Source organism: Mus caroli, chromosome 7 (genome assembly GCF_900094665.2).
Source record: "Mus caroli chromosome 7, CAROLI_EIJ_v1.1, whole genome shotgun sequence".
In the NCBI taxonomy this organism is placed as follows: domain Eukaryota; kingdom Metazoa; phylum Chordata; class Mammalia; order Rodentia; family Muridae; genus Mus; species Mus caroli.
The window spans coordinates 45,069,339-45,087,289 of NC_034576.1; the positions used below are offsets into that span (position 1 = coordinate 45,069,339).

At 47.4% G+C, this 17,951-nt stretch overlaps 1 protein-coding gene across 1 annotated transcript; it reads left to right on the forward strand.

Moving 5' to 3' along the window:
• Positions 1-6,301: 6,301 nt before the first annotated feature.
• On the forward strand, positions 6,302-11,229 carry Klk7 (kallikrein related peptidase 7). The gene is made up of 6 exons (XM_021166358.1): positions 6,302-6,501; positions 6,933-7,037; positions 7,370-7,511; positions 7,822-8,069; positions 8,256-8,392; positions 10,167-11,229. The coding sequence occupies exons 2-6, from the start codon at positions 6,971-6,973 to the stop codon at positions 10,320-10,322; spliced, it is 750 nt and encodes a 249-aa protein (XP_021022017.1). The 5' UTR covers positions 6,302-6,501; positions 6,933-6,970; the 3' UTR covers positions 10,323-11,229.
• The last annotated feature ends 6,722 nt before the right edge of the window (positions 11,230-17,951 follow it).

Genomic DNA, 17,951 nt, shown 5'->3' on the forward strand with positions numbered 1-17,951 from the left:
TTTTTTTTTTTTACAGAGGGTCTTACATAGCCTAGGTTGGTCTCAGTTTCCAGCTTTATATGTAGCCAACAATGGTCTTGAACTCCTGATCTTTCTGCTTCCACCTCCCATGTGATGAGGGGTGCATGCCACTGTGCTATAAAGTTCAGGCTTCATAAGGCATTTTAACATGGGTTTAGAATAATTTTTATGTGTATAGGTGTTTTGCCTGCATGTATATGTGTGTGTGTGTGTGTGTGTGTGTGCGCGCGCGTGCATGCATGCATGCATGCATGTAGTGGCCATAGTGGTCAGAAGAGGGCATTAGTTTCCTGGAACTGGAGTTACAGATGGCTGTGGTCTGCCGTGTGGGTGCTGGGAACCAAACTTGGGTCCTCTGAAAGAGCAGTGAACTGCTTTTACCCACTGAGCCATCTCTCAGCCTCTCGATATAATATTTTTAATATGATACCTTAAATTTATTCTGAGTATTCACGGGTACAGTAGTGGCCTGAATGTCGCAAGGGTAACTAATGGCTTTGTGATTGGGTTTAAGGCCTGTTCCACAGGAGGGACTGTGTGCAACCTAGAACTGTACATCTGGCCACAGACTTTAAAAAATGTATCATATTCAGCATTCTTAAAGATGTGTTTTATTATTTATGCATATCTCTGTGTGTGTGTGAGAGAGAGACAGAGACAGACAGACATGTATGAAGCTATCTGAGGAGACTAGAAGATGGCACCAGATTTCCTAGAGCTGGAGTTAAATAGATGGTTGTAAGCCACCATCTGGGAACAGAACCTGCATCCTCTGCAAAAGCATCAAGTTTTTCCCTCCCCCTCCCCATCTCCCTCCCTCCTTCCCTTCCTCTCCCCCCTCTCACTCTCCTTCCCACCCTATGTGCCTCTCCCTGTTCCTGTCTCTGTGTCTCTCTGTCTGTCTCTGTCTATCTCTGTCTGTCTCTCTGTCTCTGTCTCTGTCTCTCTCTCTCTCTCTCTCTCTCTGTGGTTTTCTCTCTTTCTCTCTTCTCCCTGACCCTCTCCTCATATGTCTGAGTATTTACCTGCCTGTATGTCTGTGCACTGTATGCATGCCTGGTGCCTAAGGATGCCAGAAGAGGGCATCAGATCCTCTGGAACTGGAATTAAAGATGGTTGTGGTGGGTGTACTGGGAATTGAACTCTTGATGTTCTTAATCTCATCTCTCACAACCCCAAGAACTCATAAATTTTGGTCTTTTAATAAAAGAGAGCAGGGTTAGTCAATATTATTTTTCTCCTTCAGCCACATCATAGATTACTGAGTGCCTAATGATTTCACTGAACTTTATTCAAGAGACCAATCCTAACCAGCCAGTGGCTACTTGGTATCATGCAGTATGAAACATGACTGATTGGGTTATTTGAAGACCATTTTCCTTCACAGGGTAGGTGGGTGTGTCCAATGCCTTGCACAATTAGATTCCAGCTCTGGTCCAGCTTGAAGGGGACCCGCCCCAGGAACCATGACTGTTGCTGGCTTGGCTTGAGTCCTTATCCATCCAGGATACTGTACCCATGAATACTCAGAGAATAAATTTAAGGTATCATACTAAAAATATTACCTGGAGAGGCTGGAGAGATGGCTCAGTGGTTAAGACCAGTGCACTGCTCTCTCAGCCCCCACATGGCAGCCCACAGCCATCTGTAACTCCAGTTTCAGGGATCAAATCCTCCAGTGTGAGGGAGGGATAGGAGGACTGTGAGGGAGACTTTCACAAGAGATAGGAGAGGAGGGAACCTCTCCCTCAAAGAAGTGCGTGTTGTTCTAAAATGACCGCAAATGAGACCCAGGAGGTCAGAAGCAATAAGCCATCAGAACCCATGGATGAGTCAGGAGTTGCTGGAGTGAGTGTGTACAGGATACCTCGGGCAGGGCACAGCTGGAAGGGTGACTGGCTCTCAGTTCTTGCATGTGATTGTGAGCTGCCATAGGCGTTACCAGCAAAGGCTTCGGGATGGATTTGAGGACAAGGAAAGACATGAGGCTGAGTGTCTGGATGGGACTTTGGTGACAAGTGCTGGGCTTAACTCCAAACAGAAATGCCTGTTTGTTCTTTGGTTTTGGTTTTGGTTTTCCGAGTCAGGGTTTCTCTTTGTAGCCCTGGCTGTCCTGGAATTCTCTCTGTAGGCTGACCTCAAACTCAGAGATCCAGTTGCCTCTGCCTCCTGTGTGTTAGAATTAAGGAATGTTCGAGGATGAGGGGTGTGTGTGTGTGTGTGTGTGTGTACCTGTGTGTAGGTCAGAGGTCAAGTTCATCCTTCCCCAGGCACAGTCTACCTTCAGGATCTATTACTGTCTATTACTGGCCTGGAGCTTGCTAAGTAGGCTAGGCTGGCCAGCAAGAAAGCCCCAGGGACCCATGTGACTCTAGCTCCCTAGAACAGGATCCTGGTCTTCATTTCCCCAAGGCAAGCACTTTACTCACTGAGCTAGCCTCACAGCTCCAAAATTCCTCCTCCAGTATGTAGCTGTTTATTTTCTTATCTGTGAAACGAGGGTGACAATCCTCTATCCACCCCAACTGAGAACTAACAAATGGGCCTGAGGGACAACCCAGTGGTTAAGAGCATCTGCTACTCTTCTAGGGGACTAGGATTCAGTTCCCAGGAACCAAGTCAGATGGTGTACAGCCAGCTGTAACTCTAGCTACAGGGGATCGGACTTTCTCTTCTGGCCTTTAGTACTGCTTATGTGCATACATGCACATACAGATATACACACACATGTAAATAAAATCGGTAAAAAAAAGAAAAAAAAAAAAGCTACCGGGTCTGAGAAGCAGGTGGCATGCGTCCTGCAGGCCGACAAGAGACAGAAGCCTCTTTGCTGTGCTTCATGCTCAGCATCTTCTCCGTGCCCATTTCTCGTGCACACCTTTAGGTAATCCTTCTGGTGCACCCTGCTCTCTCCCACTTTAGAGGAGGGCACGGTGAGACACAGAAGAGTGAAGTCACTCACCTGAAGTCACAGGGTGAGCAACTCAGTATTGGATTGACCTGTGAGGCCACGTTCTTTTCTGTCACACCCTGAGGCAGAATGGCTCAGCAGGACTGAGTGTAAGGAGGCGGCTCTGTGGGTGCTAGGTGGTTTGCAAAATACTGTTTATTTAAGTACCTCCAGCTGATGCAGGCTCGCTCTGCTAAAGAAAACAACAGTGAGCGCCACACACGATTCACTGAGCTCAGGGACCCGTGTTTAGTCACAAAACCAGCCTTACTAATGAAGACTATAACAGCGGGATTGGCATGCACAGTAATATCTAGGGATTTCGACATCAACAGGTCTTTCAAAGACCGGAGCTTCCCCCCTTACTACCCTGACTCCTTCACAATAGAGTCAGTCTCATGTGGTCCAGGTAGACTCAAAGTACCCATGTAGCCAAGGTTGACCTTGAACTCTGATCTTCCTGCTTCCAATCTCCTCGGTTGCTAGGATTGCAGTCATGAAACCCCACACCTGTTTATGCAGTGCTTCCTGGACACCACCAATGCTTGCTTTGAGAGACCAAGTCAGGAAGACTGATACTTCCTGGGGCCAGAGTCCCATGGTGGGGTCTACATTCTGGGGTTCAATTTGGGACTTGATAGGAGACAAGGTCTTGAGCCTTAGTAAATTAGTTTGAATATAGTTATCATGGCGTTCCTGTCAGGACAGGGCTGCTTGGCACAAATTATCTTAAAGTTGGTCAGAAGGACGAAAATTGTGTCTGGAAGTCATGTTCAGTGGAAAATTTTGTCATGCCAACTACTAGGGAAACTGAGGCATGGCAGGAAGAGCAGGCATTCAGCTATGGAATAAATTCAAGTTCAACCTCTGGTGCAGAGTGAGGCATTGTATCAAAATGAAAAGTAAAAAGAGGTCTGGATGGAAATGTAGCTCAGGTAGCTCAGTAGTACAGCCTCTGCCTAGAGTCTCTCAGTGAGTAGCTGGGCGTGGTTCTCAGCTTCCTGCTCCAGTTGCCATGGCTGCTACCCATCATTATGGATGCCAACTGTCTGGAACCATAAACAAGAATAAACCTTTCTATAGGTCACTTTATTTGTGTATTTGTGTTATTTTGTCATAAGAACAAAAAAGTAACCAATACAAATGTGTATGTGTGTGTGTACATACATACATACATACATACATACATACATACATACAAACACACTGCTACTCACATCTGTTTACCTGCCTCAGCTTGGGTATGTGGGTGCATGTACCCATGCATATGTGGAGAAGGCTAGAGCAGGATACCTTTGTCACTTCCTACCTCAGCATCATGGGACAGGGTCTCTCAGTGAGCCAGAAGCTTGCCAGTCAGCTAGGCTGCCTGACCAGCAAGATCTTGTGATCTGCCTGTCTCCATCCACCAGCAATAACAGGGTTGCAGGCATACCCGACGTGGGGTTGTAGGTATGCACAGCATGCTTGGCTTTTTATGTGGGGGCTGAGGATTTGAACTCAGGTCCTCAAGCTTGCAGAGCAAGTACCAACTAGCCATCTCCCTAGCCTTATCATGAGTTGATTATTGTTTTTATGAAAGTCTACCAACACCTTGAAATAAAAGAGTCTCTATTCAAGTGTATGCATCTCTGTACCTTTGACATGTGGGCCAGCCTGGTATACAGTTGATGCTCAATACAGCTCTTTCATGTGTTTGGGGGATTGGGTCTGAAACAGGATATGGCATGAGGACTGTGAAGAAAGCAAGGACCAGAGAAAGACTTGCATTTTTAACCTCTGTGGTTCAAATTAGGGCTCCATAGAGAAATGCCAACACAGGTCTGACACCCCCACATTCAGAAGTCAGATGGGAGGATCACAAGTTCAAGGCAAACATGGGCTATAGAGTGACAGCCTGTCTCTGGAAAAGGAGGGAGAAGGAAGAGGGGAGGGCAAAGAATTCAGAAGTGGATTTGGCTTTCTATTGAGGGCCATGTATGAGCTGGCCTTGTATTCAACTCCAAGAGTGTTAGCTATAACCCAGAAGGATGCTTGGAACAGTCAGGAGAGGGAGACATGCCATTGCGAGTGTGTCCACTGGCTCAGAAACAACATTGCAACCCCAGAAGGTCACCTCCGTTCATCCACAGTGTGTTGGTCTAACCTACTGCCATGTTTGTCATGGTTCTAAGAAGACTGGTACAGTCTCAGAATTGGCACCCAGGAGGGGAACACCACCAGGCAGGATGAAAAGTGAGCCGCCTTTTAAAAGTTTTTTATGAGACAGTATCTTGTGTAAGCCTACTCACATAGCCAAAGACAACCCTGAATTCCCAACCCTCTTGCCGCCACCTTGGGAGCTGGAATCACAAGTATGTGACACCACATCTACCTACCTGTCTCTGTCTTTCTCTGAACATAAGAATCCCCCAGTGAGCACCTAGAGTTTGACTAGCAGTAGAACACTCACCTACTATGTGCAAGGTGTTGCGTTTAATACCAATACTCTCTCTCACCACCATAGAAAGGTAGAGTGGAATCTTTTGAAAAAAAAAAAAGTGAGAAAATGAGACCTGGTGGGGGGAGGGGACACTATTAGATAATGCTTGGTACTTACATCTTTGATATTAGAAAACATAATGTATATGTTTTATGTAAGTGCATTAAACAATATTAAATGTATATGTACATATACGTGTATTAAAATGTATATAAGGTATTAAATGTAAAAATGTATTTAAAAAATCAATGTATTATATGATGAAAGATCAATATGACCACTGGCGAGACGGCTCAGTGAGAAAAGGTGCTTGCCACCACCAGACCACACATGATGAAAGGAGACAATCAACTCCCCAAAGTTGTCATCTGACTCCACGTGTAAACCATGGCACACATGCATACAGGCAATATGTAAATATAACTTACAATTTATTTTTAAAGAACATGAGGACAGAGATGAGACCTATATCCATAAGAGTCCTGCTGGTGTTGAGTGTGGAATCTTTAAAACAAAACAAAACAACAACAACAACAAACAACTTTAAGTCTTTTGGGGCTGGGAGTAAGTTCAGCCTCAAAGGCTGTACTGGATCCAGCAGGTAGGAGTTCTAATACATTGGTCCCAGTCATGGTGTGGGGTCTGGGCTACCCTGAGAGAAAGTCAGAGTTAGAAAATGATCCTTGTAAGGCTCCAAACTGAATGCCCCTGTGCTTTCTGCATCTGCTTGAATTCTGCTCCAGGGACCGACTCAGTCCTTGACGAGGTGATGCTAGAATGTGTGGGGGCTGGCTTCCACCCGCCCTGCCTGACTGCAGTAAAGAGGGTGGAGGGAAAGATCTATGATACCAACTGTTGGGGTTGCCTCAGGGATTCCAGATAACCCTATGCTCAAAGCAGAGGGAAGGCACCCAGAGACAGCTCCACCTGTGCCCCAGGGAGCTGGAGGCGGTGCGGGGGCAGGGGAGGTATAAAAGGACCAGCCCTATAGAAGGCTGGAGACACTGGTCTCCGGATCAAGGACAGAGCTTCGCCAAGTCACTCCCAGGTGAGAGAAACTTTCATCAGGGGGTGTACACAATTCTCCCTGGAGACTGGGACTCCGGGGTCCTAGACAGGAGGCCATGTGGGGCAAAAGAGGGTAAGCTATCCACCCACAAGATAAAAGCAAAGGAGTTTAGGTGCTACCCTGGGTCAGGGTCTGAAAGAGGAGAGCTGGGGTCTGAATCCTAGGATCTGAGGGAGAAGGCCCTGAACCTTTGGATCTAAGAAAGGACAGCTGGAATTGGACTCCAGGGAAGAGAGAGGTGGTCTGGAGTCTAAAACCCCAAGGTCTGCGGGAGGAGGAGGAGGGCTCTGGCTAGATTTCTGAATCCCAGAGAGAGGAGACCTGAGGCTTGGACTCCTGAATCCAAGGATGGGGTAGGGCTGTGTCTTAGTGCCTCATCTTTCATCATCCTTTGTTCTGGCAACATTTAGCTCTCTCCTCTGGCAGTCCCTGAGCCACTGTCACCGAGATGGGAGTCTGGCTCCTTTCCCTGATAACTGTGCTGCTGTCTTTAGCCCTGGAAACTGCTGGACAAGGTGAGGACTTGCTCAGTGTCCTCAACAGCCTGAGTCTGAATCCTCTCTCCCAGACAGCTCAAGGCCGGGTGACCTGATCCTGTGACTCTGTGGTCCTGTGCTGTCTTTTCTTGTGTCCTCAATCAGACAGACTCTCTAGAGCCTCTCCAGCAGTCTGTGCCTATTATGGGGGTTTTCTGAGTGGTCCCCAGTCTCTCTCTCCCTAACCCACTCTCACATCCTCCGCATGATCCTCCACCCCATCCTCTGCCTTTTCTCCTGGGCCTTATAGACTCATCTCTGACTGTAAATCCCTGTTTACTGTCTCATTCTCCCCCTGATGCTGGATAAAGGAGAAAGAATTATAGATGGCTACAAATGTAAAGAAGGCTCGCACCCATGGCAGGTGGCTCTGCTCAAAGGCGATCAGCTTCACTGTGGAGGGGTGCTGGTGGACAAATACTGGGTGCTCACAGCAGCCCACTGTAAAATGAGGTAGGTTCTGAAAGGGCAGGCAGGGTAAGTCTCTTTGGGTCTCTGTCTCTGTCCTCACTCTCCTCTCTCTTTCTGTTCTGTGTTTCTCTGTGTATTTCTGACCCCTCTCTTTGGCTCTCTAGATTTTCCTCTGTGTTCTTCTCTTCTTCTCCATGGGTTTCTGACCAGGCTCTTCCTCTCACTTTCTCTCCCTCTCTCCTTCCCTCTCTTTCCCCTCCCTCCCTCCTGCCCTCATTCCCTTCCTCCCTCCCTCCCTCCTGCCCTCATTCCCTCTCTCCCTTCTTCTCTGAGTGTCATTCCCTTCTCCCAGACAGTACCGAGTGCAACTGGGCAGTGATAAAATAGGGGACCAGAGTGCCCAGAAGGTCAAGGCTACAAAGTCATTCCGACACCCTGGCTACTCCACAAAGACCCACGTCAATGACATCATGCTTGTGAGGTTGGATGAGCCAGTCAAGATGTCATCCAAAGTGGAGGCAGTCCAGCTTCCTGAACACTGTGAACCCCCAGGGACGTCATGCACCGTCTCTGGATGGGGCACCACAACCAGCCCAGATGGTGAGATTGCCTCAGTGTGGGTTACAGCACAGCCCTCTCCCTCACACCAAGGGGTTCAGACCCGGGCCCTCCTCTCTCAACCCCAGAAATCCAGATCCCAGCCTTCTTCCCGGGCTCCCTGATCTTGCCCCAGTCCCTCAGCTCCACACCTGACCCAGTACCTTACTGAAGCCCTCCTCCTCACAGTGACCTTTCCCTCGGATCTTATGTGCTCGGATGTGAAGCTCATCTCCTCCAGGGAGTGCAAGAAGGTGTATAAGGACCTGCTGGGGAAAACCATGCTGTGTGCTGGCATTCCTGACTCTAAGACCAACACATGCAATGTGAGCCCTCACTGCCCCCACTCTCCCGCCAAGCCCCTGTCTGTCCACATCAGCTCAAAGCTTCTCATCCCAGCCTGTTCTGGTCATGGCTCAGATCCTACTTCCTTAGCTCTCTCACTTTCTGTTGGTCAACGACCGCGATTCATGCGTGGATCACACTAGCCAGAGGCCAGGAGTTTAGGGGAGCTGAGAAAGATGGAGACAGAGATGTAGGATTATGAGTGCGCCTCCTGCCTCTAGCCCAAACTTTGTAGAAGCTTCCAAACTCTGTGACTGGTATTATTTCATTTTTACTCTTCTGAGACAGTATTCCTCTGTGGTCTAGGCTGATCTGAACCTCACTTTGTAACTCAGGTTAGCCTGAAATAACCAAAGCTAACCTAGAACTAGGTAGCCAAGGCTGGCCTCAGATTCACAGGAATACACCTGCCTCAGCCTCCCAAGTGCAGAGCTTACAGGGGTGAGCAGTTCACTGGACTGGACATCCCTTGTTAAATTTTGTTTCTAAGATATGTTTAAAATGATTTTATGTGTGTGGATGTCTTGCCTGATTGTATGTAAGTATGTTGTATATGTGTATGTGTATATGTGGGTACCCTGGTACCCAAGGTGTCAGATCCTCTGGAACTGAAGTTACAAGTGTTTGTGAGCTATGATGTGGATTCTGGGAACTAGACCTGGGTCCTCTACAAGAGCAAGCAGTGCTCTTAACCACTGAAACATCTCTCTAGGCCCCTGTTTTGTTTTTGAGACAAGGCCGTGTAGCCCTCCCTGCCTGGTCTTGAACTTGCTCTGTAGCTGAGGCAGGATTTGAATCTCTGATCCTTCTGTCTCAGCCTCTGGTGTGCTGGTATTCAGTCGCCTCTTGATTTTTAACTCATTTGTTTATGATGACTCCTGACATTTTCTATCTGATCCAGATGCCTAACTGTGATCTTGGTCCTGGGGCAAGAATGGATCTCTCCTTTCTCCTCCGCACTCTTTCTTCCCAGCTGTCAGGAGCCTCTGTCTTTGGACAACATATTTCGAGCTTTCTTTTGATTCCTAATTTTATTTTATTCTTTGCATTTTTGCTATCTCTCCGTTCTGAGCTATCTCCCTCTTCCCCTTCCCTTCTGCTACCTCCAGTCTCCCTAGTCCGTTCTCCTTTCCTTCCCCTTTCTTTCTCCCCCCTTTCTTTCTCTCTTCTTCCCCTTCTCATCTTCTTGTCTTCTTCTCTCTTCTTTCTTCTTCTTCCTCCTTCCTTCCTCCCATCCCTCTTCCTCCTGCCCCTCTCCACCTTCTCTCTCTTCTTTATCTTCCTCCTTCTCCCCCTCCCTCTACTCCTTCCTCCCAACACCCTCACCTCTCAGGACAGATGCTATGCTGTGTGCTGAAGGGCTGATTGGTGGAAGACACATTTCTCCTGCTGAGAACCAGGAAGTCCCCTCTCCCTTGGCTAGAGTCAGCTTCCTGCTGCTCAAGGGAATACCTACCCAATCCCTAGAGAAGACTCTCCTTCTCACCAGCCTTAATCAATAGACTTTCTCAGTAAGGAAATTATATGTAAATGCCCAGAAGCCCCTTTCCAACAAGAAACTCTAAAGATGAACCCAGGTCATCAACATGTCAGTATGAATTTGGTTTCCCCCAAATCCATGCTCCTTAACTAGGATGGAAGTCAATTCAGACTGTCAGGACAAAGACTAAACTAGATAGCCTCTAGTCTGAGGGTGACTTAGGGGTCACAGAGCTTTCCTTTGAAGCCAAAACTAACCTTCTTTGTTCCCCATAGGGTGACTCAGGGGGGCCCTTGGTGTGCAACGACACCCTCCAAGGTCTGGTGTCCTGGGGAACCTACCCTTGTGGCCAGCCCAATGACCCAGGCGTCTACACTCAAGTCTGCAAGTACAAACGATGGGTGAGCGAGACCATGAAAGCCCATCGCTAACATGCCAGGAGCCGAGCTGTGAGCCTTCGGGGTTATGATCATGGAGTAAGGACATCGTGGCAGCCCTGTAAAGTCCTGCCTGGCTTTACCTTTCCTCCAGGACATAGCCAAACCTCAACACTAGGTTAAGTTTATAAACCAATCAGAACCCCAGAGACCTAAAAGCAAATCAAGGCAAGAGACTAAGAAACCTGAGGGCTGTGGAAGATGCCAGAAGGCTAAAGCTTTCCAATACAAGAGCTGGGGATTCCTACAGCCCTTTAATGGAAAGTGGTTAGTAACTGTGATACCTTCATGCACTGCCTTGGACTCAAGCCATCCATTTCTTCTATTTTTTGAACCAAGTTTGGATTCATTACAGTACTTATTGTAGAGGAAGAAAAGAATTGAAAGTGTTAACATGTTCAAAATAGTAGATTATTTACATGGGAGTTAGACTGCTCTCATTATGAAGTTGTGAAGTTGCCTAAGGTGTACTGCTTAGCCTTATGCAAGAGAAACTGTTGTTGCATGATGTTTAATGGGGACGTGGGCTGAACACGCCAAGTGAATACTGGTGAGACAGAATAAATCTAAGTGATATTGATGTGTGTGCTCATAACCTGGAAGGTAACGTTGGGGAAGCTGGGAGCCTCGGTGGTGGAGGGAGGAGATCCATGAAGAAGAGTTGGCTAAGAAATTGTAGCTAGGCCAGCAAGATGGCTCAGTGGATAAAGGCACTTGCTGCCAATCCTGACATGGCTTAAGTTTCATCTCTAGAGCCTACACAGTGGAAGGGAACAACTGACGCACATTTGTTATCCTCTGACCTCCAAGTGTGCTGGGGCACAGGTGTCCCTGCACACAAACATGGACACCAAACCAGATTAAAATGCAAATAAAGTAGTCTTAATGGTATTAGCTTTTACAGACATTGTAGCTTGTTTTCAGCCTGGCCCTAGTGGGTGATATGTTTTCTTTACTTCTTGAATTTCTTTTTTCTCACATGTAAAAAGGGAGGATGGAAAGAGAGGATAGGAGGAGAGAAAGAATGGACAGTGAGCACTTAAGTCATCAAGGTGAAGGGATGGGGGAACACCCGCATTTCTCTCAGGTGACAGGGAAAGTTTTCAATGAGGATTGGAGGAGACAGAAACTGGACATTTAGGTCCTCTGGGGGTCAGCCAAAAGTGAGCATCCAGAAACTCAGGGCCGAGGAAGATGGCGGCCAGTAGACTTCTCCCAAAAGGTCAGGGGGCTCTGGAAGGGAGGGGTGCTTTGTGACTCAGAGCAGAGTCACACCTAGGCAATTTGCCTTCCTTCTCTGGGCAGTGACACCTCAGACTCTGCTGACAAAGGGATATAGTGCCACCAGGGCCTGACCCTCCCATCTGCCCTTCCTGTTTCCCTCCCAGAATTCCTTCCCCACAAACATTGTTCAGGTTCTTCAGACTTTCCACTGACTGCCCTCAGCCAGCCAGCCAGAAATGCTGCAGCTACTAAATTCTGCACATGGAGGCACAGAGCACAGACCCCAGCCTCCTCCCTCAGGCACCAGCCCTCCTCCCTCAGACTTAGGGATCCAGGTCCCAGCCTTCTCCCTCAGTGGCAAAATCCTAGACTCCTACTCCCACAGACCCAGGAATCCAGACCCTTCCTTTCTTAGGTTCCCAGGGTTTAAATCCTACACCTCTTCCCTCAAACCCAAGAGTCCAGACCCTGGCCTTCCTTACCAGCCTTAAGTCCAGACCTATTGTTTTCTGCACCTATGTGGCCCTCCATCTCCACTGAGTCTCATCAGCTTTTCCTCGCTCTTCAAACCACCCAAATCACCATTCAACCTTAAAACTTAAAGGGCCTGGTGTAGTGGTGTATTTTCTTAATCTCAGCACTTCAGAGGCTAAAGCAGGGAGATCTTTATGAATTGGAGGTCATTCTGGTCGATATAAACCAGTTCCAGGCTAGTCAAGGCTACATAGTGAGACCCTATCTCAAAAAGACCAAGGGAGGGCTTCGAAGATGGTAAAGTGCTGGTTGTGCAAGCCCAAGGATCTGAGTTTGCATTTCCAACACCCACATCAAATGCACACATGGCTGTTGTGAGTGTTTGTAATTTTATTGCTGAAGAGATGGGAGACAGAGGATGGGAAGTGGGGGTGGGGCTCACTTGCCAGCCAGTCTATTTATCTCTAAGACAGCCAGAGACACTGTCTCAAAAAATAAGGTGGAAACATCCAATGTCAACATTCACATACCACACACACACACACACAGAAACACACACACACACACCTCAGAAATAAAACATAACTTTTTAAAAAGATTTATTTATTTATTTATTTATTTAATTTCGGAGTACATTTTAGCTGTCTTCAGACATACCAGAAGAGGGCACCAGATCCCATTACCAGATCCCATGGTGGTTGTGAGCCACCATGTGGTTGCTGAGAATTGAACTCGGGACCTCCGGAAGAGCAGTCAGTGCTCTTAACCACTGAGCCATCTCACCAACCCTAAAACATAAATTAAAAAAAAAAAAAGTAACCCAGCCTCACAGTGGTAGTGACTCAGCGTTGCTCCAGCAAGGGTATGATTGGTTACAAACACAGAATTCCATACTCAGTTGGATTCTTTGGAAAGGGCTTTGATTTTGTTTGGTCAGACAGTAGACTTATAGCGAAAGCCAATGGCTCCTGGAACTTGCTTTTAAAACCTACGGTGGCAACAACAACAACAAAAAGCCGGGCATGGTGGCGCACGCCTTTAATCCCAGCACTCGGGAGGCAGAGGCAGGCGGATTTCTGAGTTCAAGGCCAGCCTGGTCTACAAAGTGAGTTCCAGGACAGCCAGGGCTATACAGAGAAACCCTGTCTCAAACAAAAACAAAAACAAACCTACGGTGGCACCTATCACTCATTTGCTGTGGGTGTCTATCTCTCCTCTTACCTCAGAGGCCAGCAAGGGTGGACCTCCCCTTCATGGCTGGCCTTTGGCTTCATCTGCTGTTTTGCTGGTAACATTATAAAGGGAAATATCGTCTTTGAATCCACATGGGGATCAGCCATGTGCCCTGGTGCTGTGCGTTAGAGACATGAGGTTTTACAGCAGTAACCAAACGTTTTCTGATTGGGTTTGAGGCCTGCTTTACAGGAAGGAATTCAAGTCTGGTACTGCAAACCTGGTCAGTAGCCCAGGGCTTGGGAGGTCATAGGCCTGCAGGAGTGGGGAGAGCTACTAGGGGGAACCCACTGTTGTTTAGTTTAAGTCGTTATGTTGCCAAACTTCCCTCTAAGTATTTGTACTCCCAGTATAGTGCTGCTCTCAGCACTGACCAGAGAAACCCCTTTATGCAGTGGGCAGATACAGAGACCTGCGCAAAGTGGGTAAGGTGAGTGACTATGAGTGACTATTGAATGCTCAGCCCTAAGGGGACAGCTACATCAATAACGCCAAGGCTCAGAGAACATGAAGGAAGGGTGTATATACAGAATATAAGAGGGCAGTATAGACTGCCATGAAATGCCGTGTTCCGGACATGATGGTTGCTCTTCACTCCTGAACGCGCAGAAGGTATGGTTGCCTGCCTGAAAGGAAAGGAAAGCTAGAGGGGCGGGCTGGGATGAAGACGAGATTCATCAATATTTCAACAGAACTTATGGGATTCAATACTCTACAAAAATAAAAAGAAGGGAAAAAAGAAAGGAGAGGACATGAAAGTGGAGGTGTCTGGAGGAGTAGGGGGTCGAGAAAGGGGTGGCTATAGCCAAGATGCATTGCATGCGGGTATAAAATTATCAAAGAACAACACAAGATGCTCTTTTTAAAAATGCAGGTATGACATGAATTATGTCAGCTTTGTAGATATTAAATGCCCAGTGCTCATGAACAAGGAGGAAAGAGGAAGAAAAGAATGGAGGGAGGGAGGGACGGAGGGAGGGAGGGACGGAGGGGAGAGAGAGACAGAGGCAGAGAGAGAGAGAGAGAGAGAGAGAGAGAGAGAGAGAGAGAGAGAGAGATCGGAGGTGGAGACATGAGGTGTTTGTTGAAGACCATTGAGAGAGAAGGCCTTCCTCCTCCTGGTCAAAAGAATGGAATCTATCTCTGGTCTGGGTGGAGACAGGATACTGATCGGCTTCGAAGATTAGAGCATGACAAACGACTGTAGACTCCTATCTCCTCAAGAGTTAATCCAGATGGACCTGCCAATCACCTGCTTAGGAGTGCACCTCACAAGAAATCTGATTCACCTGAAGGCATGCTAAGGTGAAGGGAGGAGTAATCATCCCCTCAGTGAGGCCATTCATCGAATTTACCCTTCCCAGAAACCCCTCCTCCACGCAGGGGCTCCTGCTGCTTCCATGCTTCTCTGGGTTGCTTTTCTTTCAGCTACTGATCCAAACCCAGGGATATTTCCCTGACCCTCTGGGCTCGCTCTCTCTCTCTCTCTCTCTCTCTCTCTCTCTCTCTCTCTCTCTCTCTCCCTTCGCCCTCCGCTTTGCACCCGCTTGCCAACCTCCATTGCTAAGCTAGAGCAAGGATCAGAGTTTTCTCTCTTGCCCTAGGCAGCTTGCCTTCTCTAAGACGACATTTTTATTAATTTTGAAATAATTTCATAAATGCCCTGTCCCCTTCCTTCCAATTTCTAAATAAATGATCCCTCCAAGTCAGTTTTTTAAATTCTTTTATTAACAGGTCTAAAAATTCCAAAAAGAAACCTGTTTTTCCAAGAATATACACCCATACACACACACACACACCCCTCACCTCCCCCCCATGTGTGCTGCTTCTCCATTCTTTTTTCCCTGTCTTCTCCCCTCTCTCCCCAGGGCTCCTGTCCTTTCTCTCCTCCTCTCCAGTGCCACCCCTCTCTCTTCTTCTCACATCTGTCTTGTCCCTTCTATCTCCCCCTTTCCTCCTCCTCTTCTCTTCTTCCTCTCTGCCTGTCTTGTTCTCCTTCCTCCCTACTGTCTCTCTCCCTCCTCCTTATCCCTCTGTTGGACTCTCTTCTATCCCTCTTCTGTTCCTTTCTTCTCCTTCATCTCCCTCCTCCCTCGGGTAAGTAGACACTCCGACCCAGAGCTACACCCCCAGCCCACTGTCTGCCCTTACTGTCTTGCTGTCTTTCCTCCCCATCTGTGTTCCTTCATCCTTGAAGTAGGATCACCTCTTGGCATTACCATAAAGACTGAATGATTCCCTGTGTACACAGTGGCTGGCACAGCATCGCACACAGCACAAAGCACCAACGATGATAAGAGCTGGTTCTGGATGCCCATGGCTTCTCACATTTTCCCTGCTTACGTTCATAAAGTTTCCTTTAATTTTGTTGTTGTTGTTGTTGAATGTTTTGGTTGACTGAGTCAATTTAGATATAATCATTCATAGACTTAAACATGCGCGCCTTCATCAGAGATAAGGATGGGAAGATAATGAAGGTTACTGACAGATGCACGGATCTCATTCTCTCTGAAGATTTTCTGGTCCCACCAGTAACTGGGGAACAATGAGGAGACAATGGGACAGGAATGGGCACGAGAAAGCCATGAGAGACTCAAACCCTACGTGTTCCCTCCTTCCTCAAATGGATGGCTCCTCCTGAGCCCACTTACCTTGTATTGTAGTAAGGAATTTTATTATCATCTTTGGGGAATTGTAGAGAGATGGGCTGAATCATTGCCGTGTTGGAACATGTCCACGTTGGAACACCACTATGTTGAAATACTCCCATTTTGGAACAATGCTAGACTATATACCATGTTGGAATACACTGTTTTAAAATACATCATACTGGACTATACCATGTCAGGTCAGGGCATATAGAATCCTCCATGTTGGAATGCTGCCAGTTTTGGAACACGCCATGTTCAGATACTGCCATTTGACTCATGTTCTATCGAAATATCACAGCGTTGGAAGTGGAGATCCAGTTCAGGCTCTACCGCTTCCTGTGTGCTTGTACTTGAGTGACGAACTTCCCTAGTCCATGGCACAGTTTTCCTATCCACAACAGGAGTGGATGTGATGAGGTCATGGTAGTCATGGGTCAACATTTCCTTAGTTCCCTGTGAATGCAGCCGTGAGTCAGCACAGTCCATGCCCTCCGGCGCTCAAGATCCTTGGGGAGAGATGGACGTTGATACAGATGGCTCTGGTCCAGGCTAACACCTGGAAGGAGACACCTGTGGAAACCAACACAAGAGAATGACTAACTCAACCACGGCAGGTGGCATTGGGTGATGTCCAGGGGAACTTGTTCTCAGAGGCAATGTTCCAGCCAAGAGCAAAAGGAGGAGAGGTGGTCGGCAGGAAAAGGTGGGGAAAGCATGGAACAGATGAGAAATGTCAGAATTAGAGACTCCCTCCGAGGTCACAGGGCATGGAAACGCTTGGAACACGTAATATGGTCTCCAAAGCTGGAGCACAAAAAGGTGGGTAGGACTGGTCCACACGGTGTGTGGCCAAGGCACTCACAGAAGGGGTGAGAAGGGGTAAGATGAACACCCACTGAGTTGAGTTAAAAGTGTAAAATGCCCATCAGATTCCAAGCACTCCATATACCATGACATGAGTCAAATGGGCCCTTTGCTAGCTTTCATATTCTAAATTCGTGGACCACTAATGGCTTGAGTTATATAGTGGAACCAAATGAGCTTCTGCTTTTGTTTGGTTTGGTTTTACCATAGCAGGGCTTGAACTCAGGCCCTCACACATGCTAGGTCAATACTGCGCTGCAGAGCTGTGATGCCAATGTTATTTTTTTTTTCATTTTTAGTTTTCTTTTTTTTAGCAGGTTGTATTTATATATTTATTCAGTGGCATATGTGTGTGGATAATAATTTTTCGTGTTAAGATGGGGTCTCATTCTGTAGCCTTAGCTGGGCTTGACCTTGCAATATTTTTGCCTCTGTCTCCCCACCAGCTGGGATGACAGGCCTATGCCACAATATTCAGCCAATTGCCATACCTTTTTAGGTGCTTTCTTTTCTTATCTCTTCCATTTACTTTCAAGGAGCAAATGAAAATTACACATACTTACAGTATTTTAATAAGTGAACACATACAGTGTGGAATGGTTAAGTTTGCTTGTGAACACGGGCCTCGCTTCACACCTGTGCAGTCAGAACACACCAGTTAACATCACTGAGGAACAGAACTGGGGAAGAGGCTAGGCATGCTCTCAATCTCTGAGCCACACTTCAGACTATCACTGGGGAATTCTGGGAAGAGATCTTATCTCCAATCCCTCCCTTGGGGGTTTCTGAGCAGGTGATGTACCACTGAGCCTCATACACTAACTTTCATATCCTAAATTCGTGGGGCCCTGGGCAGAAGGTATAAAAATAAACCACATCCCCAGCCCCGCACTGAGCCACACACCCAGGCCTTTGCTGGGGGCAGGGGGTTCTAGTAAGATGATCTACAACGGGGCCATATCCTAGTCCCTGGTTGTTGAAGATCCTCCGGTCTCAAGCTGAGGAAAGGGACCAAGGCGAGAGGTGTGAGGACTTGGGGCAGATCTGTGAGAAAGAAGGCCAGGAGTTAGTTCAAGCAAAGTACAGGAAGACCCTTCTTGAAATCTAGTGAGTGGTTCAGAGAGTGAGGTGGACGAGGAACCAGTCTGAACTGGGACCAGAATATGGGGACAGAGAA

Excerpts from the sequence above, each read along its gene's own strand:
- Klk7 (XM_021166358.1), top strand. The coding sequence starts at position 6,971 with ATGGGAGTCTGGCTCCTTTCCCTGATAACTGTGCTGCTGTCTTTAGCC. Across the intron at positions 8,070-8,255 it reads CACCACAACCAGCCCAGATG|TGACCTTTCCCTCGGATCTT; the intron begins GTGAGATTGCCT and ends TCCTCCTCACAG. Across the intron at positions 8,393-10,166 it reads CTAAGACCAACACATGCAAT|GGTGACTCAGGGGGGCCCTT; the intron begins GTGAGCCCTCAC and ends TGTTCCCCATAG.